The sequence below is a fragment of the Madurella fahalii genome (genome assembly GCF_045866475.1).
Source record: "Madurella fahalii IFM 68171 DNA, scaffold_4, whole genome shotgun sequence".
In the NCBI taxonomy this organism is placed as follows: Eukaryota; Fungi; Ascomycota; class Sordariomycetes; order Sordariales; genus Madurella; species Madurella fahalii.
This window is the reverse complement of record NW_027263974.1, coordinates 4,981,493-5,007,414: the sequence shown is the minus strand read 5'-3', so window position 1 is coordinate 5,007,414 and position 25,922 is coordinate 4,981,493. Positions and strand designations below refer to the sequence as shown.

Sequence of the window (25,922 nt, the reverse complement as noted above, 5' to 3'; positions counted from 1 at the left end):
TGCGACACTTTGACTCGCATCCCATTCGTATCGAGTCGGTGGTCCGGGTATGTTGAAATGGTGTGGAAACACACATCTACACCCACATACCCATCAAACAAAGGGAAAGGTAGCCAAATGCCAGACAGACAAGATAGACAAGACAGGCCAGGCGACACCATCACAAATTGGGTCCCTGCAGCCTAAACAAGGTCGAAACAATATATGCAGATAGAGCATCCCTCGGATCAAAGGGAGATCACTTTGCATGTAAAGAAAGCTCGTCAATTGAGTCTGTAACAGGTGGGGAAAAAGAGTGCTCAATTGATTATCCTGTCTAAGGAGCAATAGCCAGGACGGCCCTACGTATGGTGCAAAAGAAAAATAGGCCCACGGCAAGTTCCAGCCTCATAAGTGTGGCCGTCTGCCCGGAGCCTCCCTCTGGGAACAGTTTTCCCCAACTCACTGGCTTGCAGGGAAATGAGAGGTGTATAGCAATAGAATCGAAATCTTGCCACAGGTGTCGACAGCCGCCCAGAGGGACCGCCCCGGTTCGAATACCTGCTAATCCTGCAGTTAGCTTTTGTGGTTATTTATCATAATCCATCTGGTCCCGTCTTTTCGCGGCTCCCTCGATTCCCTTTGGCCACCCGACATGCTCGAGTCGCTTGCAATCACGTATAGGGTATCCATGCCGACTCAATGTTCCTGCTTAAAGGAGAAACAAACGCAAGACAGATAACTGATTGGCTTTCCTTGAGATGAAGCGCAAAGAAAGCTGGGTCGGCCTCGAGGATGTAATCGAGATGCAGGCCCAAGCCTGCAGCAAACGCAGACACGAGGGTGACAGACACGGTGCCCGCCGTGAGCGCCAATGCAATATAACTCATGTAGTCATAAAAGACCAAGGGGCGGTGTAGGATGCGCTTCGACCACAACCGTGGCGCTAAAGCAATGATAGACAAAAATGAGGCGATGAACGGAACTACGGCCACTTGAATTGCGCCCAGGGGCAGGGCCATTTTTCTTCTTCATCTTCTTCTTCTCGTTGTTGTACAGGTTTCTTGGCCGTTCAGGAAACGGGGAACGAGGTAGCCTTTAGGGTGGCGTTGTATTCGTTGCCTGATGATGTCGTGGTAGCCCGAGGAGAGCACACAGTGCATTTCATCAGCCGAGATGTTTACGTTCAGTTGGCCCGCGGCACACTGAAGCCAAGAGACCAAAGGAGACGTTTGATTATGCCAATACTGTCACACTGTGTACGCTTGGGTACCTGTACGTGATCGGCAAAAGTGTTTTCATGTTAAGTTATCAAGGTAGCTTGTGATCAAGGACGTGGAGCGCGGCGTTGGTAATTAATGCGCACTGCAGTGTCACGTCGTGTTGGGGGCCGTTACCAAACCATCTTGGAAATTCCCCGGAAGGCTCGGGGGGAACCCTTTTCAAATCATACCTTATCCACCTAATCAACGCGAAGAGACCGAGTGCACACGAAACAATAGACTCCCTTCACCCGAGGGGCTGGGGTGCCCCTCGGAGTGCATGGAGTGGTAAAGCAGACAGGCCCAAGAGCCAAAGCGGATACAGCTTCCAGGTGAAATCATCCACACGCTGACTCTTGTCGCGGAATAGATTTGTGACAATAAGGGCACCCGCCAACCAAACTCCCATTCCAGCTTTCCATGTTATGTGACCGACCCCCCAATACCAACACGACACGGCAGTCCAGATGCAGAAGCCGGCAGCTGCCACCAACCTGGCATTTGTATCGCCCATCGCGAGGGGCACCGTCCTGCGCCCAGCGGCCTTGTCGCCTTCGCAGTCGCGAAAGTCTTGGGTATGTATCGTCGTGGCGATAGCCGCGGCCATGGTGCCTAGCCACCAGGCTGCCTCGCCCCGCCCCGAGAAGATTGAACGGCCTGTCACTACCTCAAGCGGCCCGGCGAGAAAGCAGGCAAAGCCAAGGCCGTTCAGCAGGTTTTTGGCAAACGGGTGCGACGCCCCGTTTAGCTCGTTGTACCCCAAGCAGAAGATAGCCTCGAGTAAACAAGGCCCGAGCCCGCCCACCGTGAGCGCGACAAGCAGCACCACGGGGTACATGCACAGCATGACTACTGTCGTCTGTCCCGGAGTTATGCGGCCGGAAGGCACTGGTCGCCAAGGTTTGTTCCGGGCGTCCTCTATGACCGTCAAGGGGTGGCGCTGGTTGTGCAGGACAAAGAGGAAGAGATTGCACCACGACCAGAGCAACATCATGGGCGCTGTCAGCAGGATCTGAGTCCAGGATAAAGATGGGCCCATGGAGAGGTTGGCCGCTACCCGGCCATGAAAGGCGCCGAACAAGACGCCTGTAACAACAGTGTCTTTCAGGTTGTTGCAGGTGAAGAGGAAGGCCGTCTTGGCGTGGTATGCGACGATGGATGTGGCCGTCATCTTGGCGCGTGTTGTCTCAAGCTGAAGTGACCGGGTCTACCGAGAGGAGGGGCTATGCGCAAGTAGAGTACGGCGATGCTTAAGAGAATGTGAAGTACGCTGGCTGGGTTGACGCTGCTCTCACTGCTCCTCCTGAGCAGAGAGCAGACATCTTCGGCACTTATATACTTTGCTCGGCTGTCTCGCAATGCCCAGATCAAGGATATCCCATCCAGGCTCTAGTCCCGAAATCCGAATCATGATGAAGCCATAGATTTTCACCAGACGTGTGGTATTGTTGGTGCGTGAACCTCATCGCCAACCAACAGAACCAGCAACAACGTTCCACAAGTAGCTGTAGTACCTAAATTCTTACGTGATACAGAAGTCCCTACCAGAAGTCTCCTCTCACCTCCTTCCATAGTTCTATCTAACATAATTTATTTGGGTACTAACAACAGGTTCTAAAGAAGAGAGGGGGGGAGTGCATTCAATGCCCCAAAAATCGTTGTATACACCACAGGATTGAATGCCACCAGGGCCAAACAAGGGTAAAGAAAGGCTTTGGTTAGCCGGATCAGCCATATCTTACATTCTCGTTGGCCAGCTAGAGAAACCCTAACCGTAGTCCTAGGTTGGAAATGGAACAAGGCAAAAGGAAGTTACAGAATATGCTAGATTCGGGATTAATTGGAGAGGCTTGAAACTAAGTTCAGTGGAAAGTTTATTATAGTTCTAAATCGAACAGATGAACTTTGAACGATGGGGAGAGCGTTGTCACTTGACAATAACCACTTGGCCAGCTAGGTACGCTAGGTAAGTTACCGAACTGGTTCCTTCCTTGAGGTTACATCGTACTGATGGTAGGAAAGTGTGACGCGTTAGGAAAGGCTGGAAGATATTGTTGTTGAGAAGGTCCGGAACATCCGCTACGAAACCCGAGTTAACTTATATCTCGGCTAACCAAGGGGGCATTTCCCCCGTAACAGCCTAGCGTATCTTGCGCACGACTAGGAACAGAACACCAAGACAACATGCAAGCCTACTATTTACAGAGAAGATAAGGAGGTAACGCTTTCAGTACTATCTCCTCTACAAAACTACTAGACTCCTGAAGATTAAATTCGAGATATCTGGTCTAACTGAACTGCTGTTATTCAACCATCACCGTAATGGATACCGTACCTGTTGTTAGAGAATTCCCAAAAGACCTGAACATGACCAAGTTTCATACGAAAAAAGGAGACGAAGCAGTGTAGAAACAGACATAAGAAGATCTGGAAACAAACCAGAATATAAAGCTGGATCGAGAGGGTCGCGCTCCACATCGGGGAGGTGATTTGAGTGGAAAGGAGGCAATGAGTAAAAAAGAAGGGAAGTCAAATAACCGTCGGAAAGACGGAGTGTCATGGTTGGGTCCCAACGTCGAGCAACTTCATACTAATAGTTGCCAAATAGAGTAATGGTTCGGTTCCATTTGCCGTATGATATTCAACTTGGATGCCAACATCAGCGCAGTTCATTTCCAGTGGCTTACAGGGCACCGCACTTCATCGGAGTCTTGGCACTGAAGCCGGTCAGCAGCGACATTTGAGAGGGGGTCAGCGGTGCTTGATACGTTGACATGATTACCTGCATCTGCCCCGCTGTGTGGCCGCATTGGGCGTCGTCGTTTGACAACGCGCCCAACTGCAGATCCGTTGGCATAGGACTGCGGCACAGGTTAACGGACAGACGCCCCAGGACTGCAACGAGCCTAAGGGGGACCACAAGTCCTTGGCGGTATTCTACTGTACAGTACATTGGCCGAGCCCCAACTGGGTCACCATTGTAGACCAATGTAGACCACCGTACACGGCTCGTCACCTCAATTGGCCTTGACCGCCTCTGACGAATTTGGCAGGTCAGTAACCGTGATGTTCCGCCCGGCCACAGCCCTACGGTACGACTTGTAGTATGCATGTTTGGTTGCGCGGCAACAAGGCTCACATCCGACAGACCCATCGCTTTGCCGTCACCGATGGAACCCTGAATCGGATGTTTCCAACTGTCTACGTCGGGGAAACGAGCTGGGCGGTGTTCACCCGACAAAGGGCGGCAAGCAGAGGATGTGGCCAGGGCCCCTCCCTTAGGTCCCCTCTCTCTTACACTGGGATGACCGTCCAAAGGCGTATTTGTCAGCAGGCATGACACCGCATGCCTGCTGAGGGTTGACCAGTAAAAAGAAAGAAGCCAACCAGCAACATCCTAGAACAAAAAGCTTAACGGCCTCGCCCTGTTTCCTTCACGACGTCCGCCTATTTTCTTTCATTGCTTTCGTTTTTACCATCAGTCACCTCCTAAAAAGCAATATGACTGCTACTACAGTCTTTGACTACGTGGTTGTCGGGGGCGGTACCGCCGGTCTTGTGGTGGCCACCCGCCTCTCGGAAAACCCGGACTACCGTGTCCTCGTGCTCGAGGCGGGCCTAGACAACAGCGCTGACCCCCGTGTCCAGACCCCGGCATTATTTAAGGTTCTGGAGTATACGGACGCCGATTGGGGTTTCTCTACCCAACCGCAGCCCCGACTCAACGGGCGAAAGATCCCTATCAACCAGGGAAAGGCGCTGGGCGGGTCGAGTGCCATCAACGCGCAAGTCTTTGTGCCGCCGGCCAAGAGCCTGGTTGACGCCTGGGAGACGCTCGGCAACCCGGGCTGGAACTGGAATGCGTTACGACCCTACTTCGCTAAAGTGTACACGTCTCCGCAGGTCGACGAAACCCTCGAGAAGACCATGGGCATTAGCGAGTGGACTAGCCATAATAACGACACTACCTACGGCCCCATCCAGACCTCCTTCCCCGGCCCGGTGTCACATCCTATTCGAAAAGCCTGGGCGGAGACTTTCAAGATGAGCGATCTCGCCACAGCCCATGATCCATTCCTCGAAGTATCTGTAGGAGCTTTCAGCTGTCTGGCTAGTGTCGACCCGGTGAAGAAGGAGAGGAGCTACGCAACCACCGCCTACTATCACCCCATTAAGGACCGTGACAACCTCCACGTCCTCACTGGCGCTCACGTGCTAAAGATCGATTTCGATAAGGCCACTCTGTCTACACCTATACGAGCCACGTCAGTCCAGTACGTCCACAATGGCGAGCTGCGGACAGTTGCAGTAGCGAAAGAAGTTGTCCTCGCTGCGGGCGCCTTCCAGTCCCCTAAGGTGCTCGAGCTATCGGGCATAGGTAACACACAACTGCTCGCGAAGCACGGCATCGATGTCGTCCAGCACCTTCCCGGCGTAGGCGAGAACTTACAAGATCATCTCATCACTAGCATCGGCTACCGGGCGCGAGACGACCTGGATACTCTTGACGCGCTCGTCCGGCAAGAGCCCGACGCCATGGATCAGGCCATGCAAGAGTACGCATCAAGCAGGTCCGGTGCGCTCACCTCGGTCGGGGTGTACACGTACGCCTACCTGCCCGTGCCGGCGCGAGGCCGACAACGGCTGCGCGAGCTTCTCGACAGCAACCGCCCGGATAAGAGCCAGCCGCTCGAGCGCGCTATGCACGACATCGCCTATAGGACGCTGCTGGATCCGAAGGAGCCGTCGGGGGCCTACCTCAGCTTGATGTCGCAGACGACTCACCCGGTCGAGCCTGGCTCCGGGTCCCCCACGAAACCGGTGCCGGGCAAGTTCATCACTATCGGCGCCATGCTGTCTCACCCGCTCTCGCTAGGCAGCGTGCACATCCAGTCGAAGGACCCGCTAGTCGACCCGGTGATCGACCCGCGCTATCTGTCCAACCCGATCGACGAGGAAGTCCTGGCGCAGCACCTGCTGCACATCGAAACCATCGCGGCGTCGCCGCCGCTGACGCGCCTCCTGCAGCAGCCGCTGGCCCGCCGGGACCCTGCCTCGCACCTGGTGGACTTGGACAGCGCCAAGAAGCACCTGCGTGTCACGGGCACGTCCATGTGGCACCCGGCAGGCAGCTGCGCGATGCTGCCGCGGGAGCTCGGTGGCGTGGTGGACGCCAAGCTTAGAGTGTACGGCGTCGACAACCTGCGCGTCGTGGACTCCAGCGCCATCCCCATGATCTGCACTGCGAACCTGCAGGCAACCGTGTATGCGTTTGCCGAGAAGGCCGCCGATCTTATCAAGGAGACGTGGTGAGAGAGTGGTTTTTTTTTTTTTTTTTTTTTTTTTTTTCCCGGTCGTGGGAAGACAGCGAGGAGGGATTCTTGCAGTTCTCAACAACAAACTGCTTAGCTTGGCCAGCCTGGGATTGCCAGGCTGGGTAGAGTGAAGAGTTTTTCTCTTGCGTTTGGGCAACGACAGTAACACTACCAATGTGTTTAGGGAACAGGGAATTGAGTTCAATGTTGCCCGGACAGCTATCTACCTTATCTCGATACCTTACCTTCCGTTGCTTGGAACGCAAAGGCACGTTTGGTAGCTTCCTCGGCAGGAACGAGATTGGTGTTAGCCCTCGTTAGCGAGTTGGTTTGACAAATCTAGTACCGCCTCCTTGCCCTCCTTGCCTTCCTTGCCCTCCTTGCCCTCCTTGCACCGACGGCAGTTGCAGGAACACTGAGCTCGGGTTCTACAGCCCCAGTCCAAACCTCAGCGAGTACCAGGAATTTTCATGACCGTAACCGTGAGGAGCAAATGAGAAGACGGTGTGAGCATCGTGGAACCTTCCCAACTAAACTGCCAGCGTTTCAAACCGCGACTGCACCCCGTCGCGTTCCCCAGTTAACCGCCACCAGCTGGCCCGGTTCTTGGAACTTTACGCGTTGAACATTAAAATACTCGGCTTGTCTGATATGCCTTTCAACGATATCTGTGTACTGATTCAATGTCTGTTGTCTGGATCTTCTCTAGACTACGGTAATTATCGACACAGTCGAAAAACGGGCCGCTACCGTTGCTACTTAGATAGCATACCTAGAGAACTAGGCTACTAGGAGTAGGACAGCAGGGGACAAAACGCATTTGCTTTGGCCATTGATCAACTAGAGATATTCAAAATGAGCTAAGGATGCAGGGTGTAGCAGATGCTTGTTTACTGGCGTGCAGGTAGTGACGGGCCCTGTATCGAAGGTGGCTTTGAAGATGTCAGTTGTTCTACTAATTAGAGGTCCGGGCATTCGATATTCCCGCTACAACCACGAAACGTTTCCGTTCCCGTCAACGTTGAATATCTCATCACGATCCTAATGGTTGCGTAAAAGGTTTTGAACGACGCCACGTCTTTTCGTCAGATTTTTTTGTTCAACCTGCCCGAAGTATCATACTGAAAACCACAAACTCCTTTCCACCGACTATTATAGGACCTTATACACTCTCGCCGTCGCTCTTCTGCTCGACATGAGCCACCTTCTCCTTGTGCATCTCACCGCTAGCATACGTGCTGTGCGGCACCCACTTGGCGCACGTGCGGGGAGTCGTCTCGGACAGCATCTGGTCGACCTGCTCAAGGGTGAGGCCCTTGGTCTCGGGCACGAGGAGATATGCGTAGACGAAGCAGCAGCTGCAGAGGCCGCCCCAAATGTAAAACACCTTTGCGCCGAGGTTGCCCTTGTCCCCGTCAACCATGTAGGGCGTGATGACAGCGATGATGCAGTTCCCTGACGAGCATGTTAGTATTTTCAACGTTGGTGTCAAGGGGTTGGACGGAGGCTTACACAGCCAGTTGGACGCGGTCGACAGCGCAACGCCCTTGGCGCGCATGGGGAGCGGGAAGATCTCGCCAATGACGACCCAGGCGCCTGGGCCCCAGGTGGTGGCGAAGAAAAAGATGTAAATGCAGATGAAGGCAATCATGGCCTTGACGGCGTTGTCGTTATCGGGGAGGCAGGTCCCGATGATAGCGACGATGAACTCGCAAACCAACATGCCCAAGGCCCCCCAGATGAGCAGAGGCCGACGGCCGAAGCGTTCCATGGTGTAGAAGGAGATCGGAGTCGAGCACACATTGACGAGGGTCGTGATGAGCGAGATGAGGAAGGCGTTCTGGATGGTCCCGAGCTGCTGGAAGAAGGTGGTACCAAAGTAAAAGACGAAGTTGCAGCCAGTCCTATGTTTGCATTAGACATTTGGATATAACGCTGCAAGAAGAGCGCCGACGTACCATTGCTGCATCATTTGCATCGACGTTCCCAGGACAGTGCGGCGCAAGTAGCTGCTGCTGTCCCAGAGGGAGCCCCTGAAGCAGTTGGCCCAGGCTTGGATGTAGTTACCTTGGGGGACCGCGCCCATCTCGTGCTCGTGGTTGGCGACGATTTCGGTAAGCTCGTCCTGGATATAGCTGGAATCGACGGGCTGGTCCCTGAGCCGTGCGAGCGTGATAGCAGCCTTGTCCAGCTCTCCCTTCTTGACGAAGAAACGAGGCGACTCGGGAAGCAAGAAGAGACCGGCAGCTAGGATGAGGGCCCAGACCATCTGCAGTCCGATCGGGATCCGGTAGGAACCGCTGTCGGTCCGCTCTTGCGTTCCGTAGTTCACCGCCGAAGCCAAGAGAAGACCGATGCAAATACAGAACTGGTAGCCAGACACGATAGCGCCACGGACCTTGCGCGGCGCAATTTCGGACATGTACAGGATAATGATGGCCGAGACGAAACCGACGCCGAAGCCTGCAATGAGTCTGCCGGCGACAATGAGTCCTAAGCCTGCCGAAGCCGTCTGCAGTATTACACCGACGATGAAGACCGCACATCCTAGAATGACAGTAAACCTCCGGCCAAGCCAATCGGCAAGGTCGCCAGCGATTAGTGCGCCGAAGAAAGTACCCGCCGAGAGGATCGACGTGATCAGAGATTTCTTCCATGCCGGCAGCACCAAGGCCCCCGGTCCCTCAATAACTTCGATGAAGTACTTCATGCCCATAACGCCCGAGATATAACCTGAATCGTAGCCGAAAAAAATACCGCCAAAGGCGGCAAAGACGCACATCATGTACGCCTTGAGGGTCACAGGTGCCTCGACTCGAGAGACATCGCCCGAGCCTGCGGGTGGAGATGCACCACCCGGCATCTTGAGAGAGCTTGGTATGCTGGCTGAGTTGCTGGGGGTGATTCGATGCGGGGTTCAAGGCAAGGGAGGAAGATGAAAGATTAGGAAGTGGAGGAAACAGAGTCGAACGCCCTCTTCTTTCAAATTCCAGTAGGAATCGATGTGGACGAGAAGTAATGTAGCACGGCGAAACAACGGGGATCACGAAGGTTATATAGCCTACTTGCCGTCCTCCCCTTTCCCCCAGATGCTTGGCGTACATGCCCCGATTGACACCACTTCCCCGGCCGGGGCTGATATCGCGAGGATCTCTTACTGTCTTCGTGTCTCCCGCATGGATGCGTCTCCCCACCAGCGCCGACGTCCCCACGCTGCATCTAGACGGGGCATACCTTGTCCCGTTTGCCATTTTTTGGGGAATAGTTCGGGTGATCTCGGGCCACAACCGTCGAACACAGTAAGTTTGGCAATGCGGGGAGGGGAGATCCAATCAGAGACCGTCAACTTTTGCGGCTGTGATAGAGCTGAGAATCTAGGCTGGAGTAGGCGTCAGCGTATGATGCGGGTGGAGGCTATCGGGCGAGGGAAAATGGTCTTCTGGCCCCTGGACCGCGACATGGGGGATCCTCGAGAGAAGATTCGATAGGAGCCCCAGTAATTTATTCAAGACGAAAAAAAGAAGTGCGCATGTGATCTCCTCAAGTTTTTAATTTATAATTTTTTTATTCTGCGCTTCAGAAATAGGTAACACTTATCCTCCAGCTTCACTTATGCCTAACACGAACGGTTTAAGGTTGACTTTGAAACCTGGCTACTAACTTATTCGCTCAGGAACTGGTTCAGGGGTAATAGGCGGAATAGGGTTAGGGTTCTTGTCGTCCTCGGGCATCGGCTCCAAGGAAGACGGTGTTTTTCTCGGCGATACGCGTGCCAAGGGAAAAAGAAGCCGGCAGAAATAGAGACGGCACTCGCTCCAAGTGCTGTTTGGTCGACTGAGTCCGGGCTATCCGAGCGGCGACCGTTCGGTGGTTTTGTGGATGACGGAGTGGGGAGTGGGTGCTCCCTACCTATCAATCTCCGAACCATGACTCGATCTTGCCCCGCCAAAGTCAGGAACAAGCGAGCTTCTTCTACGGTAAACCTTCCCGATGGTCCTATGTCACTATTTGCATCTCATGTTTCTCGAGCACACAAACACCCGCGCTCCCCACAGCAGCCTCTCGCCTAATTGTAGAGACATCCTGCTCCATCCCGAGAGTGCTCGCTACGTGGTAAGGCCGAGCTCCACAAACCAAGGTACCGGAGAGGCCGATGGAGATCAAATGAAACCTCGGGTTGACGTCACTGCCCCCCGAGTTCACACCACCTTGCCCGGTGGGCCACCCCAGACGCCGCGAGATCAAGATGGAAAAGTTTTCTGGGGAAAGAACAAGCCTGACCGCTAGCCTGCATTGCTTCTAGAACAGTCTTGATCAGGACGAGTTAGATGTGGCTTTTGACTTGGATTTTGGTTCGGTCCAAAACCTTAAAACCTCTCGCTGGGGATTCGCCGATCAAATAATACACAGAAGTGGCTAGACCGCTGAGGGCTCATATGGCCTGTGAGTGTTTGCTATTGGGTAAAGGAGCAAAGACAACTCAAGGTGCCGCCATCTTCTGTGATAGATATTCTCACAATTGGCGCTGCTCCGTGGGTAGTTAGCTACCAGTGTTTAGCTGTGGAGGTGCGGTTGCTTCCCCGGCGGGCCTGTCTTATTCATGATCGGGATAGGGATCCATAGATTCCGGGCAGTCTACGCTTTTGTTTTGGACCAGGACACTCTGGGTGACCATCGGATCCGGCAAGTAAACCGTTGCCATTAATGGGTGCTTTGGGAACATTACGGTGGTGTGGTGAATCCCGCCATTGGTTCCTGCGACTCCTGGCATGTACGGAAATTTCCGTTCTGGACCTAGATTCCTTATAACTATGTTTGTCTGCTCACGGTACTAACTAGTAAACTTCGCAGAGAACCGCATGCGAATCTGTGAGCTCGATGGGGTGATAGGCTTAGAGGAATATCTTCCAGGCAGAAGTTCCTGCACGACTGACTGCATATTTCTTACTCCACATGATGCAGAACTGTCTTGAAGATCGGTAGTTACTTCGTACCTGTTCTTTCTTCAGCTAATCCTGCTCCCGTGACCGCATATTCCAGTCCATTTCTATGGCAGATTCGTAATTAGAGCTGAAGCTGGGACCCCGCCCTCATATCCTTTCAGGTCCTCGTCGCAAAGTGTGTGGCAAATGGGACGGTCTCGTTCGTCTCTTAACAGAGCTCAGTGGGCACGAAGTAGAAATATTAGAACCTGTTATAAGATACATAATATCATTCGATCAGTTGTTTACTTCTAGCATTGGTAAAGTCTTTCCGGGACGGCGCTCGGCGCTCGGCGCTCGCATGGAATGGTATTAAGCAATGGTACAGTACCTTAGGGTTCGGGTTGAAGAGCTCGTTGGCGTTTTCTCGAAATGGCTGCTCTGCCAAGCTCCCGTCCTTTGCCTTGCTCCTCCAAACTCGAAATTCACAGTTCCAAAACCGGCTTCTGTATCGCTCTGCGTGTATCACCTTCTTGTCTCGGGTTCTTAGCACTGACGCAACAGATTCCTCAATCTCTTTGTCTCACAGAATGATCAGAGCCCCAATGAAACTGATGGACAATGTTTCTTGCAACCATCGGCTATGACATCCCGGGTGGCGCGCCAAGCTTAACGTCAAGCGCTGTGTTACACGGTACGTCATTGGCCAATGCCACGTCGGGCATCTGGGCGATGATGTCAAGATCGCCATGGTTTTGGCTCGACACTTGAGGCTGAAGTCATCGGACGGCAATCGGTCTGGTTGGCATTCGTTCGAACGAGATGAAATGACGCCGCTTGCACCCAGCTCTCCCGGATATGCTATTTATCGGCCCGCAGGTTTCCTGACATCTCACCGAGGCCCAACCCTGCTTTGCTTCCCTAATAACAACCACCTGGCGAACTCCTTCCCGGACCATATCCGGACCAAGATAGTATCTGATTGCAGACTTGCATCGCGGCTGCATCCGAGCATTCTCGCATCCGAGCCCCTCTAACCGCTTTACACATTCCAGGTCCACCGCCATGGCCACGGCAACGATCCCTGGATCGTATCCTCTTGACGACTCACTCCCACCCACCCCAGACGGAGTCATGCAGCAGCCAGTCCAGCCAGCCAAGACAACTGAATCGCAGCAGCACCGCCAACGCAATAAGCTGCACAAACCCAACGACCCCCGAGGCCACAGGCATACTGATTCTGGAGTTGGCCTGACGGATCCGGAGTCGATTCAGTCTTCCGGACCCGATGAGTTTGCCCGAAACTCCCCTGAGGAAATTGTGAGCGGCGGCTCCTACAGCCAGGACCACAATGAACCATCCTACGCCATCAACTCGGCATCCAACTCGAGCACACTACCACAGAACGCAGAAGGTGACACCCAAGCTGCCATGAACAGGGAGAGTGAGGAGACGTTCAGTGCCGTCGAGGGCACGACAGAGCCCAACAGACCCGACAATGTTAAAACCACAAGCCAAGACCAACAAACAGCGCGCAATTCCACTCCCTACTGGGGGGATCTCCCTAAAGGTGGGGGTGGCGGCGTCTACAACTCAGTGGCTGGCCACGGAAGCGCCAGTGATGACCATGCCGAACACCATCACTTACCAGAACGGTCAGCAGCATCTGAGAGAGTCCACATTGCCAGTCCCGTAGGTGACTATCCTAGGGGTGGCATCTACAACACCGTGACCGGCCACGGAAGCCAAGACGAGGAAAGTAGGCGCCACAGTCAACCCCGCAGCAGTGACTACTGGGGTATCTCTACCGGACCTGGCCCTACCGATGGCTTGTACGCGGCTCCTCTCTCGGATGTCCCTGAGGAAAAGCAGAACCCTTTCGCCCTGTCAGATTCCCGGTTCGGCCAACCAGAGATCGCCCCTGGCTTCGTTCCAGAGACTGCTGTAAGAGACGATGTGATGCTTGCAGAGGCTGCCTCAAGCCGGAAGCCTGAAGCGGCCTCGCAGCGTGCATTTCCCCTGGCGGCGCACCACACGAATAAACCGGACGATACGGGGAGAGCGGGCTCAGGGGCGCAATACGGGACTCTTGCAGGAGCTGCCGGCCTTGGCACGGCAGTTGCCGCTTCCGAGTTGACAGATAAAACGCAGAACAAGGCGGCGGGAACATCCCCAGTGGCTCAGGACACTAGGCGTTCCCGGGCCACAAGCGCGGACGAAGACCGGCGGATTGCGGGCGGGACTCTGTCTCGCAAGCATCGGGACGAGACGCAGAAGACGTCACCGGTGAAGAAGGCAAGAAGCCATGAAGACACCCCAAACAAAGGCGAGAAAAAGCACAAGATATTCGGCATATTCCACCGCCACAAAGACGACAGCAGCAAGGAAAACAGTTCGACTCACGAACAACGGAGGAATTCGACCGGAGACCATACAAAGCCCGTGAAACATGACGCCGCGACGAACGGCGTTGCCGCAGTCAGCACACCGAATCGTCTCCGCAAGCAGAGCAAAAGTGAAGGGGCTAGGGAGCATAAGAACTTGAATGCACCCGAGCGTGTCAAGGACAACGCTGAGGATCGTTTCGGAAACGGCAAGAAAGCCGTTACGGGCGCGGCAGCCGGGGTGGGAGCCTTCGGCCTCCATCACAAGAATAATAACAATGAGGCCACCGATAACATCCAGGGAACGGCGAATTCCGACGTCAGGGCCGGGCCCGCTGGAGAGGCGCCACTCCAGGTTGAAGAGGTCTCAACTCCCTTTGAACATCCAAGAGAACCACCCATGCCGCCGCTCTACGGGACCGATAACGGAGCACCCGGCGGACACAACGCGTTGGCAAGCGATTCTCCCTCTGTTAATCAGAACATTGTGCGAAACAAGGCCGGCGATGATGTTGTGGCCAGGGAGCCTGGGGATTACAACGTGCTGCTCTCTTCTAGCGCACCATTTGCAGCCAGGCCATTTGACAAAGCCCATGAGCCAGACGTTATAGCAAGGGAACCAGGAGATTACACTGTGCGCTGTTCTTCAAAGCCCGGCCTTGTGAACCCGTCCCCTAACAAACGAGCCGGTATCACCGCGCAGGAGTCAGGGGCCTACAATATCTCAGGATCAGGCGTTTCGTCCGGTTTTGAGAGAGATATGCCTGCCCCGGCACCAGGAGCCGAAGAGGATGGTGCCGCGCAAGACCCTACGGCTAGATCCAAGGACAGCGATAACGTTGAGTACAACTGCCTCTCGTCAGGAACACCGTCCGGCGTCAAGGTCAAGGCTAAGGAACCTCGCTCGCGCCACAGTACTGCGGAGTCCGTCCATGCCCAGGACCAAAGCGGTCATAATCAGTACAATACTCTCGCGTCCGGAACAGTATCCGGGATCGGCCAAGAAAGTCGCTCCACGGCAGCTAGAGATTTCACAGCACGAGCAGACGACCTCAAGGACCTCCCAATCCCGAGCGCTACCAGACAGCAGCCGACAGATAGCAACATATCGTCGGATAATGGCCTACACGGTGCGTCAGCGGCCTCTCATGGCATGACTATAAGGCCGAATGAAAGCCAGGAGTCAGTCCCTGGTGTAACAACCTACCCCCATCCCGAAATGGTGCACAACATGAGCCCCGAAGTGATGCCCGACGCGTATACTGCGTCCGCACCACGCCACTCCTCACCAAGAGAGACCACGGGGGCGCAACACATGAGCCCCAAAGTGATGCCAGCGGCGTACACAGCTTCGGCATCTCGTCATGTCTCCCCCCAGACCCAGGAGGAGAGAGACAACATGATGCACAACATGAGCCCTGAGGTTATGCCTTCCGCCTACAGGGCCTCGGCACCACGTTCCCAGCCGACTAACAATGAGCAACCTCTCTCCCTACCGCCCCTTCGCGATATCGGCCAGAACAACATTTTCCCGGCGCAGAAGAATCGAGCTGCCAACCCTGCTCTCGCGGCGGCTACTGCTTCGTGGGGCGTTTCTTCTGCCGGTCAGGGCCAGTGGAACGGTGCGGGCAAGGTGATGCACAAGTGCCAGCATTGTGGAAGGGATAATGATATCAGCGGATACTTCGCTTAAGGTAATGGGTGGCTGTGGGTACCCAGGGCATTGAGCCGGGTTTTGTGGTATGACTTGTGGATGATTCTTCTTTTCGAGACCTAAGTAACAGTCTTTATGGTGTATTATTATCGACAGAATGGCTGATATGGGAGGCGGTTTTATTTGTTTAGATACATGCAAGTGAGAACACTACTGCAAAGTAGTACGAAATTGCCGAACATCAACAATACGCAACATGGTATGAAATATTCAGCTTTCCCGGAAAAATTTACTCGCCAATGGTATCCATCTGTGTCCACCCGTTTCAGCTCTTCTACTAAATGTATTCCTCTAACGTGCGACTGGTCGAGGGCAAATGCGTATGGATAAGGTACCTTAATCTGCAACAAGGGAAAACCCCACATACAACTCAGACAGCAGGGCACTGAGAATGAAACAATGTAAAAATAAACACCAATGCGGTTTGTGTGGATCGAACACACGACCTTCAGATTGACTTCCCGAAGTTTGACTTCAGTCTGACGCTCTCCCAACTGAGCTAAACCCGCTGGTTGTGTGCATGATGGGTATTTATTCCGGCTAATGTTGTGGAGTGGGTTCGGGATGGAGTTCAGTTCTCGGGTCCTCCCCTGACCCCTGATCCATGAGAGCGCGATGATATGATGACCTTAAAAAAGTTGGTCTGATCCATTGTGAAAGTTCATCAAATGCTTCACAACATACTCGTTGCGCTCAACCTGGTAACAAAATCCCCAGTAAGGAACTGCCCCGGTGGCTACGTCACTCACAGTCCCCCAAACCCCATCACCGCCCCCATCTTCCCTCACTCGAACTGGCTAAAAAAACCCCAAACCTCCCCCGCCGTCCAAGTCTCCGAGGCCCCAGCATCCCTTGGCGTAGGGGTATGGCTGCCGTCAAAAGCCACCCACACAACCGGCTTGTCCTCGGCGCACCCCTGATACACCGTCTTGACGTGCCCGCCGCTGCCCCTCGCGGGCTCGGGGGACTCCTGCTGGGCGGTGCCGCAGCCGTTGTTGCGGAGGAAGCGGTCGCGCATCTGCCTGCCGCCGGAGATGGGGAGGACGTTGTCGGCGGTGCCGTGCTGGCCGTAGTAGGCGACGGGGGCGGAGGCGGGACTCGCGCAGCCGCTGATCTGGGGGTTGCCCGAGAGCGCGGCGACGGCGCGGATGCGCTCGCCGAGCGAGCACGCCAGCGAGTAGCTCATGGCGCCGCCGTAGCTGAAGCCCGTGGAGAAGCGCAGGTCCTGGTCGACGCACAGGTCCGCCTCGACCGCGTCGATGATGGCCCCGACGAAGGCCACGTCCTCGCCGTTCTGGTTCGCCCACCCGTTGCTCAGCCCATTGGGCGCCACGAAGATCGCCCCTTTGCTGTCGTTGCTCGCCGCCAGGAACGGCGGCAGCCCGTAGAACGGCAGGTACCCCCCCGTCCCGGCGATGACTTGGCTGGCTGTGCCGCCCAGGGCGTGTAGGGTGAAGATGAGGCGGTACGGGTGGGAAGAGTTGTAGTTCTCGGGGAGGGCGACGAAGAACTCGCGCTGTTTGTTGTTGACGCTTAGCCGGAGCGGGGTGTTGATGCTATCGGCGGTGACGAGTCGCGGGGTGGTGCCGCAGCCCGGAGAAGGGGTGAGGGAGAAAACTGCGGGGATGCAGGCGGAGAGGAGGAGAGAAAGTGTTCGGAGTGCAACCATGATGAAGCGCGGGGAGCTACTAGAAGTAGGAGCGGTACTAGTATATGTGATGCAGGGCCCTGGCTACAAGGAGACGACGAGTGGATTGAGAGACGGACTCTATCGGGCCTGTCTTATAGTCGTGTAGTTGAGCTCCGGAGATGCCGCGGTCCAGAGCCGCGACCAGGGTGTTCATGCGTAGTTTATTGCACCCTCTCCTTAATTGGAGAATTATCGCTTTCCAATGGAGGGACAATATCTTGGCCAGCGCAGAATCTCAGGCAAACAACGACAAGGTGGTACCCGGCTGCGGCAGCATTACCTAGTGAGTGGTTGGCTAAATTGATGCGATGAGACTTCCTAGATCAACTCAAAACGCCTTCAAGCGTTTATTGCGCCCCAGTGTGAGCTGTCTCCCACGGACAAACGGCGATCTGAACCAATACAACATTTATACACTGACATTGGACGTGAAAAAATAGTAGAGCATTAGTAATAGAGACAGGGCGTGATTGAAGGCTTTCCGGCCAAGTCTGAGAGGTTAGAGTCTTTTTTCCCTCCTAACTCCCTACCTGCTTTCGTCAGACCCCCAAATACAAAAATAGACCGTTTAAAAATTGGGTGAAGTTCCTGGGAGCCCTTACAGGCCACTGGATTGTGAAGTAGCTCTTTGAAGGCTCAAGACCCCTTCAGAGTTATTACTCCAAGTCATCCAGCGAGGTCTTCTTACTTAGATTCGCCAAGCGTCTAACCCAGTAATGCTATATGCCGCAAGCGCGTCAATTGAGTTACTCCTAGTACCTGTAAGTGGTGTTCAGACTCTAGAGAAGAGTCCTTTGAGGGCGAGACCGCGCCCTTGCCCTAGTTAGATGACCATCGGCGTCTGGTTCGACAACTTGAGTATCGTCACTGCAGTTGGTCACACGCTATCACTTCACGGCCATCAGCAGTTCATCTCCGGCGAGATCGCGATGAACGACGAAAACATCGATACTCTTTAGTCTTTCCTTTGCGAGTCCTTGCAGCCTCTAGAGACAACGGAGCACTCAGCTCATAGAACAATCCCCATCACCACTTTCTGATCCGTGGGCCCTAAAGAGCCAAGATTGGCCCCGAGGCACACATGGCCTTCGATACCATTTGTCCACATTGATATATGGTAGTTAAGTGAGAGCAACCCGTGCGTGTGTATGGGAAGGTAGAGGTATCTTGGTATTTTGTGTACTAACTGAACGTCTTGGGCTCCTAGCACGGTTAAATGATAGGAAATTGTCCTCTTTCCCACCAGTGCAACTCCGTATCGTGTTCGGAGTGGCCTTTCCGTTTGCGGCGTGCACCGTGGGAAAGAGACCCACGAAGAACCTAGTTTAGGATGTGGCGCCTGTGCCTAAACCTAAGACCTTAAGCGCAGACTCGTCCATTTCCTGGGCATCCCATTGCGCACCAGGAGGCAGTCGGATCCACTTCCAAGCTACGGCATCGAGTGCGGATATGCCGCGGTTTGGAACGTCCTCCCATATGACCCTGACCATGCGGGGATTGCGCAGTCGGCTAGAGAGGGTTCTCGCCTGGTCCTCGATGCCGAAGTAGAATTCTAAGACTGATTCGCTGTGTTTCGAACCCTTGCATGGATCGGCGTATTGGTAGCGCGAGACTGGGGGGAGACCGTCGGTGCGGCATAAGCCGATGATGACCTCTTCGAGGCTAAAAGGCGTTGCAGAAGCTGGCAACTCCAGCAAGCGCTCGCAAAGGTGGCCCATCCGGCAACGGAGGCGGCGCAGAGAAGGAAGTAAGGAGTTGATTGAATCGCAGAGATGCACGGTAGGATTGCGTGGCCGGGGATGGGCGCCGAAAATGTCAATCTCCAGAGAAGTGAGATGACGGAGGGAGAGAAGGTCCGCTAGAGGCGTCGCTGCCAAGTATCCCGGGCGTAACGAGTTACCTTCGGAACCCTGCGGTTCTGCTCTTAGCTTCAAGCACCGGAGACGGGGGCATTCTTGCAGGCTGGCAGCCAGGTTGACCAAGTCACAGTTCAGTCGTATAGTCCATATATTGGCAGCAGCAGTCGCGGACAGCTCGGATTCAGCACCGTGAGAGTCAGGTCCGTCGGTTTCGGGCACGAAACCTCGAAATGAAAGTCCGACAGCGGTGATGTGGGGAAGACCCCGTTTGAGGAGTGTGCCGTCGTCTCTCATAAGTGTCTTGAGCGACGTCGTAGTCAGCTCCAGATGGCTGACAAAAATAGGCCAGGCGAGTGCATACCATCTCTTCGAGACGGTCAGGCGCGAGATATCCCGGCGAAAAAAATCCGGACCCAAGAACCCAAGGATGTGAGACACAAGTTCTGGGGGCAATTCCATGACAGGGAAATGTCGCCGGAGATTGTCAACTTGGTGACGACCTCAAAAAGAACCTTCGCGCGTCGCTGGCTGTAAGCCTTATGAACACCTGTGTGTATTAATCCGCAAGAAGCCAAAGCTAAAAGTGACCGTCTGTCTGGTGAAATACCGCACCAGGGGAGGTGATCGATCCTAGCGCGGCCAGGAGTGACTGTGGACGGACATGCACTAGCGGGCGCCTGACGGGTTGGGATTTTTTGCTTTGGGCAAGGTAACTTACCTTTCGTATATTACCACGGGATTCAGTTATTACGCGTCATATGCACGCAACCACTTTACAATTTCCCTGGACAGGACCCCCGGGGGACCCGAAAATACCCCTGCAATGTCCAGCCATTGATTACTCGAGTCAGCGTCGGGCACGGCGGACAAAATTCGGATGGATGCCAACGTTCATGTCAACTCGCTCATCCTGACTTTTGCTAACACAAAGCTAACACACCGGAACCAGGCATAGAACGCTATGTCCAGACAAGTAGATGGATAGCGCCTGTGGGGATACCAACCAAAACGACCCCTGGAATCGGGTTGGTTGAAGCCGGCGGGACGATTAACCCCTTTACAACGGTACCGGGGGGCTGAGAATAATAATTGCCAACAGCCGTCAAGATGGCTGAGACATACTAGTGAGCTGCCTGTAAGCTCACATCACCATTCGTCTACAACTTCTCCGGCGCCGATGAGCAAGAGCGGTCCTGTACCAGAACGGTAAGGAGGGCAGGCCAGTGTTGTAATCGACGAATTGTTAGCAGAGATTGGGAGCCCGATCTCCGTTAAAAATATAATTACTAGAACCTTCGCAGGTTTGATCTCGTCTTTGACTTAATTAGGTACCCAGGAAGTCACCATCCATCACGCGTACACGTACTATAGATCCTTATGCATTCTCGAATCCGCCTCTAAGCTTTATTACATTCTGCTGTCCGAGTTGCGGCACAGTTAGGCTCGGCGCATGGGCGAAATTGGTTGCGTCTTTAGGTGGAGTATTCGATTGTCCGCGCGTCCCGTTACATAAGGATCCAAAGCTTCCAGGACAGTCCCGGGCAATAGAGAAGGGACGTACTGCAAACCCCTCCCACTGGAGGCAATGGAATAATCCCCGATGAAGAGGCGGTCGCAGGATGAGGAGTCTGTGATAAGGGACCAATATGTTGAACATCAGGACTCTCAAAACGCAGGCGAAGCTAAATCCGACTCTGGCGACGCCGTTTAGATTACCTACCATTAAGCCTCAACATTATTAGGAAACAACTAGCAAAGACCCGGACAACGGTTTTAATCGCACTGGAATGGCCGCCACTATTGTGTAGAGACTCAATGGAACCCACCGGTGCCGTACGAGCCCTGGCGCTAACAGGCCCATCATCCTTCTTCGCATCCTTCCCAAACGAGCGCAAGGAACTTGATAACACGTCGAATGTCACCGTCTGAGCGCTCCGGACTGGCGCTCTTTTCAAATTGCATGCCAGCCGGTATGGATGCAACAAAGTCTGTGGCAACGGAACTCCACGATGCCAAGCACTCAGCATGCGGAACCCCCGCGATTTCTCCCCCTCTCTGGGTAAGATGCGGCAAGATGGTGTGCTTAATCAATCAGGAAGGGACCTTATTTTTCCCGCGCGTTTAATTAACCCGCTCCGGACTCAGCAGTGTTTGGGGAAGTTCGAATCCCTGAAGGGCCCCGAATGCAACGGCAAATCGGGGGACAATACGACACCAGGGACAGCAGGTATTTCACATAATGCATTAGTCAGTGCGTACTAGAGGTGGGCTAGGGTGTTATCCGGAGGCAAGCAAAACTGGTACTATACATTGACTAGCCCCGACGTAATATCAGGAACCCGGCGTTTACTGGGCAAACCAACCTTATTTCATCTTCGGAACCAGGATGACGGACTTCGACCTGTTGGTGGCATGACAAAGTTCCCTACATCGCTTCTCGGGGTATGAGAGCGCGAGCATCGATATTTAACTACCTTAGTATCGACTGCCCGCTGTGCAAAATGAAAACACGATCAGGGCATTCCAACATTGCCAACGATCTGTTGTCCAAGCTCCGAAAACGACCATGATCTGGAAACACTTTCTCCCGGCCGGACTAAGCATCCTCCTCGCAACGCCGTGCGCCCTCGGCGACGCGAGCGACGAGTTTGTCGGTCAAGGGCAAATCCTCGTCCTGAACTCCAGCAACATCGGCGCGGCCACTCCTGACGACCGCATCGGCTGCTTGAACAAGCATGGCATGCTCACCTTGAGCGACTGCGCCACCTTCACCCGCAGCGACCAGATCCCGCAACTCTCCACCAGCGAAGGCGGCTGCAGCTTCCAGAACCCCGACATGCCCACCAACAAAGACAGCATATACGGCAGGAACACACACGCCTGGTCCTGCGGCGACTATCCCGCGCCCGATGGCACTCCCGTAGCCGAGACGTACTACTCACTGGTGAGTAACGCACATGTCCCTTGTCTTCAGCGGCCAAGATGGAAGCCGAGGCTGATGAGTGTGCGTTTGTCTGATGTACAGAACGGTCTCGAATACCCCTTCATCTGCCACGGCAACCTTGCATGCTACTTCGACATCGTGGCGAATCCTCCGCCGTCAAACTCCAAGCCCGCCCCGGTGTGGGGATACTACTGGGGTAGCCAGCAGATGTCTGCTCCGCCGGGTCACTTGCAGGTTTCTTGGCTGTGGGTGCGGGTTTGAGGCCAGGCCACGTTAAGCTTTCCCGAGTGGCAAAGACCTGGGCAGATATAGGAAAGATTTTGGGCCGTCTCAAATTGACGACCCTTGCAAAATATAAGGGTGTTCCGGAGAAGACGGAGAGCCGCGTGATTAAAACTCAGGTACCTTGTGCCACCAATTCCGGCTCACGGTAATAGTTAAAGTAACTACTTTAATTTATGAATTGGTCCAGGTACCGCTCGGATCCCTGTAGCTGATAGGTTTTCCGTCTAATTAATTACTACTTAAACGGCTAATGGGTTGGAAGGTATCCTTAGCTCTGCTTAGTGTGAACGTAATTGATTATAGTGGCCAGAGCTAATAAGGTTCTGCATCCACATCACTCCCTGAACTCCAAACCAGAATATTATTAACTATGATTATGTATCTCGTACTGCTGTATTTAGTCGGTAGCGGATGTACTGATATATCCTACACCAGTATATCGTACACTGGTAACTCCATAAAGTGAGTAATTACGGCAATGTATTATTGCCATTGGACTAAGTAGACGTAGGTACCTTTGTCCCAAGCTCAAGATATGTAACTTTGTCTTTTCCTCTTCTGGGATGCCGGTACGATACGATCTTTTACTCAGGCCTAGCTATACTCACGTTGAATCATCCAGGGTTGCTTTTGGGCTGTCTGTGTTGTCAGATTTACTGGATACTAAGTAGGGTCTAATTTGTACTGAGATAACGCCCTACTACCCAAGTAATCACGAAGCATACGAGGCAGATTGCCGCCATTCAGCTTTGATCTAGTATTGGGAAAAGACTTTCGTACCATAACTGGGCTGTCTCCTGCTACGTCTTGGCTATTAAACGACTTAGGATAAGAAAAATTTTCGTACTGAAGTAAAGGTTCTCTTCCACTTCGGATTCTTTTAGCTCATATCCAAAGCCGGCTAAATCCAGGGTCCTACGTAGCTTTCTTAATCCAGTGATAGACTAAGAGAATTACCGAGGGCCTTGCAAATTTAATCAACGGAACTGGTAGATCCTGGAGCAGCGTATAGAGGGACTGTTTGCAACATCTTGGGCCGCTGGTTGGGCGTGTAAGCAGTATAAACCAAAATCCACCGCCTGTAGTTCCATAGATTTGATAACGTTGGGTATGGCATTGTGGGTAACCTTTTACACTTGCTCCTTCTCAGCCTATCTTGTGATTAAACGTAACTGAGCCACATAACCGGAGCATCGGCATGGTTGAGGTCACGGTGTCTACCGTGGGCTAAAAGCATTCTCTGAGTTGCCGCCGGCGTATATCACAGCACTCGGTACCCTTCAAGTAGAAGATATAGCGAGGGTTTCTCTTCTCCGTCACGTGCGTGGTCCCACAAACTGCGGGTGATACAATTGGCCTTCCATGATCCTACATCGCCGTCAAGTCGCATCCGGAAAGGCCGGATGTTGATTAGCCAATCATATGCACTGATCCAAAGGAAGAAGGTGTGCCGGGGCAAATGTTGGTTCAGTTGACTATGTTGGCACCAGTGGCCATACAGAAGGAACGAGAAAGATCTCAGGGCCGGTTAGGTTCAGATGTTGCAACATCAGTAGACCAGGGCCATCCCTGCTTATGTACTACGTATTCAAGTACTTGAAGGTACCTATTTAGTTACTGCTCCTCCTAGGAAGTAGCCGGGCAATGAAACCGATAGGCAGAAGTACTTAGCTGCCTTGTTTTATATTTGGACTTCCCTGTATCCCAGCACAAGATGATACACCGCTTCATGCGAATGACCGTGACGACAATAATGCACAATGCAGAACGTTATGTAAGGGTTTTCTGGCTCTTCCTCCATGGCTTTCGTTCTGTCTTTCTTTGTCTCGGCCAAATTACCAAACCCTCATTCCCAGGCTTCCCTTTCCACACTCAACTATCAAATCTGAGGTACCGATCTCCTGCAACAGCTCGTCCTAACTTCGTCTGAGCAACCCACAGCTACAATGGACACTTGGTATGACTTTATCACTGTGGGCGGTGGCACCTCAGGCCTCGTAGTCGCTGCACGTTTCACGGAAAATCCAAACACCTCAGTTCTAGTGCTCGAAGCTGGGGGTGACTACACGACAGACCCACGTATCCGTACCCCAGCCTTCTAGCTTTCGGTGCCGGGCTCAGCAGACTTTGACTAGGACTGCCGGAGCATCCCCCAGGTGAGTACGGCTGCGCTGCGCTCTGCAAGCTACTTGTGATTAGTAACCAAATCGGATGCAGAAAGGACTTGATAGCAAGGTCATCCCCCTGTCCTAATGCAAACTTCTCAGCGGTTCGAGCGCCATCAACGGTCTTGCCTTTGTAGCCAACTCCAAAGCAGCCGTCGACGCTTGGGCGGGGTTTAGCAACCCCAGCTAGGACTAGAACATGTTAGCGCCGTATTACAAAAATGCCCACACCCTGTCGCGGCCATCGGACAGCCGCAAGCGACCACCTGCATGTATCGTATATCCAAGAGTCGTTCTGCGGAACCGACAGTCCTATCCAAGCCTCGTTCCCCGAAGAGGTTGACGACCCCCTACCTGCCGCCTGGGTTGACACCATTACAGCGCTGGGCTATCCCGCCTCTGGGGACCCCTTCTCTGGCGAGTTCCGTAGTGGCTACGTTAACGCCTTAAGTGCGGATCCCGCCTCACGCACTCGTAGCGACGCCGCCACCGCCTACTTTGAGCCCGCCAAAACGCGGTCAAACCTATATGTTGCGATCGGCGCTCGCGTCACCAGGGTCGTGTTTGATACGTCTGGAAGCGTACCCAAGGCCGTCGGAGTGGAAGTAGAAAAGGATGGCAACACCCGTACCTTCAGGGCAGAGAAGGAGATAATCCTATCTGCTGACGCCTTCGGAACACCAAAGCTGCTAGAGCTGTCGGGGGTAGGGTCGCGTGGGCTTCTCGAGCAGCTGGGTATTCCCGTGCTTGTCGACCACCCTAATATTGGCGAGAACCTGCAGGACCATCCCGTCTCCAGCATCAGCTTTGAAGTGAACGACGGTGTTAAAACGATGGATGCCCTCAGCCGGCAAGAGCCTGACGCAGTTGAAAAGGCTATGCAAGAGTGCACCACTAAAAAAGCTGGCCCATTCGCCGTCGGCAACTACACTGGTTCCCTTCTGCCCCTCCCCGACTTTGTCGGCCCCGAGGCCCGGCCGACGTTGAAGAAAGTGTTTCACCACCCTAAAATCGACGAACGCCCGTGCTTATAGCCACGTGACTCTTCGTCACGTTTGATCAGTCCAGATTAGCCCCGGCTCAGCTTCGGCTAATATCTGCCCATTGAACAGCACAGCCTTCCGAGAAGGTGCAGTTTTAGCCGAAGGGCCCAGAATTGGGACATTCGCACCCGCAATAGCCACCACCCAGAACTCCATGGACAATTCGTCCAGCCTTCCGCTTGGGAATGCTTATATCTATTACTAGTCGTTGATACTGGGGATATTCAGGAGATGCCTTTGCTAGTGGGAGTCGTTAGGAGATGAAGGATATTTCGTACATAGGGACCCTTTAGTGCTCGTCAAATGACGGTATTTAAAAGACATTCTAGTGCCAGGGTAGCCTAAAGGATTTCTAGGAGC

General features: G+C 53.7%; 8 protein-coding genes and 1 non-coding gene across 9 annotated transcripts; 4 read left to right on the top strand and 5 right to left on the bottom strand.

Annotated features, from left to right (window-relative positions):
• Positions 1 to 1,488: 1,488 nt before the first annotated feature.
• On the bottom strand, positions 1,489 to 2,412 carry MFIFM68171_08426 (uncharacterized protein; the record flags this gene model as incomplete). Its single annotated transcript, XM_071063846.1, has 1 exon — positions 1,489 to 2,412. The coding sequence occupies one exon, from the start codon at positions 2,410 to 2,412 to the stop codon at positions 1,489 to 1,491; it is 924 nt and encodes a 307-aa protein (XP_070919947.1).
• Positions 2,413 to 4,742: 2,330 nt separating this feature from the next.
• MFIFM68171_08425 (Glucose-methanol-choline oxidoreductase N-terminal domain-containing protein) lies at positions 4,743 to 6,554 on the top strand (the record flags this gene model as incomplete). Its single annotated transcript, XM_071063845.1, has 1 exon — positions 4,743 to 6,554. One exon carries the CDS (start codon positions 4,743 to 4,745, stop codon positions 6,552 to 6,554), a length of 1,812 nt encoding a protein of 603 aa, XP_070919946.1.
• A 1,164-nt stretch (positions 6,555 to 7,718) lies between these two features.
• Positions 7,719 to 9,419, bottom strand: MFIFM68171_08424 (Monosaccharide transporter; the record flags this gene model as incomplete). The annotated part of the gene is made up of 3 exons (XM_071063844.1): positions 7,719 to 8,011; positions 8,069 to 8,460; positions 8,515 to 9,419. The coding sequence occupies 3 exons, from the start codon at positions 9,417 to 9,419 to the stop codon at positions 7,719 to 7,721; spliced, it is 1,590 nt and encodes a 529-aa protein (XP_070919945.1).
• Positions 9,420 to 12,543: 3,124 nt separating this feature from the next.
• MFIFM68171_08423 (uncharacterized protein) lies at positions 12,544 to 15,555 on the top strand (the record flags this gene model as incomplete). Its single annotated transcript, XM_071063843.1, has 1 exon — positions 12,544 to 15,555. The coding sequence occupies one exon, from the start codon at positions 12,544 to 12,546 to the stop codon at positions 15,553 to 15,555; it is 3,012 nt and encodes a 1,003-aa protein (XP_070919944.1).
• Positions 15,556 to 15,994: 439 nt separating this feature from the next.
• MFIFM68171_t123 lies at positions 15,995 to 16,085 on the bottom strand. Its single transcript is given in 2 exon segments — positions 15,995 to 16,030; positions 16,049 to 16,085. It is a non-coding gene; the product is annotated as a tRNA-Phe (tRNA).
• A 275-nt stretch (positions 16,086 to 16,360) lies between these two features.
• MFIFM68171_08422 (feruloyl esterase) lies at positions 16,361 to 17,245 on the bottom strand (the record flags this gene model as incomplete). The annotated part of the gene is made up of 1 exon (XM_071063842.1): positions 16,361 to 17,245. One exon carries the CDS (start codon positions 17,243 to 17,245, stop codon positions 16,361 to 16,363), a length of 885 nt encoding a protein of 294 aa, XP_070919943.1.
• A 1,346-nt stretch (positions 17,246 to 18,591) lies between these two features.
• Positions 18,592 to 19,584, bottom strand: MFIFM68171_08421 (uncharacterized protein; the record flags this gene model as incomplete). The annotated part of the gene is made up of 1 exon (XM_071063841.1): positions 18,592 to 19,584. One exon carries the CDS (start codon positions 19,582 to 19,584, stop codon positions 18,592 to 18,594), a length of 993 nt encoding a protein of 330 aa, XP_070919942.1.
• Positions 19,585 to 21,691: 2,107 nt separating this feature from the next.
• Positions 21,692 to 22,330, top strand: MFIFM68171_08420 (Ecp2 effector protein domain-containing protein; the record flags this gene model as incomplete). Its single annotated transcript, XM_071063840.1, has 2 exons — positions 21,692 to 22,069; positions 22,151 to 22,330. The coding sequence occupies 2 exons, from the start codon at positions 21,692 to 21,694 to the stop codon at positions 22,328 to 22,330; spliced, it is 558 nt and encodes a 185-aa protein (XP_070919941.1).
• Positions 22,331 to 24,740: 2,410 nt separating this feature from the next.
• MFIFM68171_08419 (uncharacterized protein) lies at positions 24,741 to 25,553 on the top strand (the record flags this gene model as incomplete). Its single annotated transcript, XM_071063839.1, has 1 exon — positions 24,741 to 25,553. The coding sequence occupies one exon, from the start codon at positions 24,741 to 24,743 to the stop codon at positions 25,551 to 25,553; it is 813 nt and encodes a 270-aa protein (XP_070919940.1).
• Between the last annotated feature and the right edge of the window lie 369 nt (positions 25,554 to 25,922).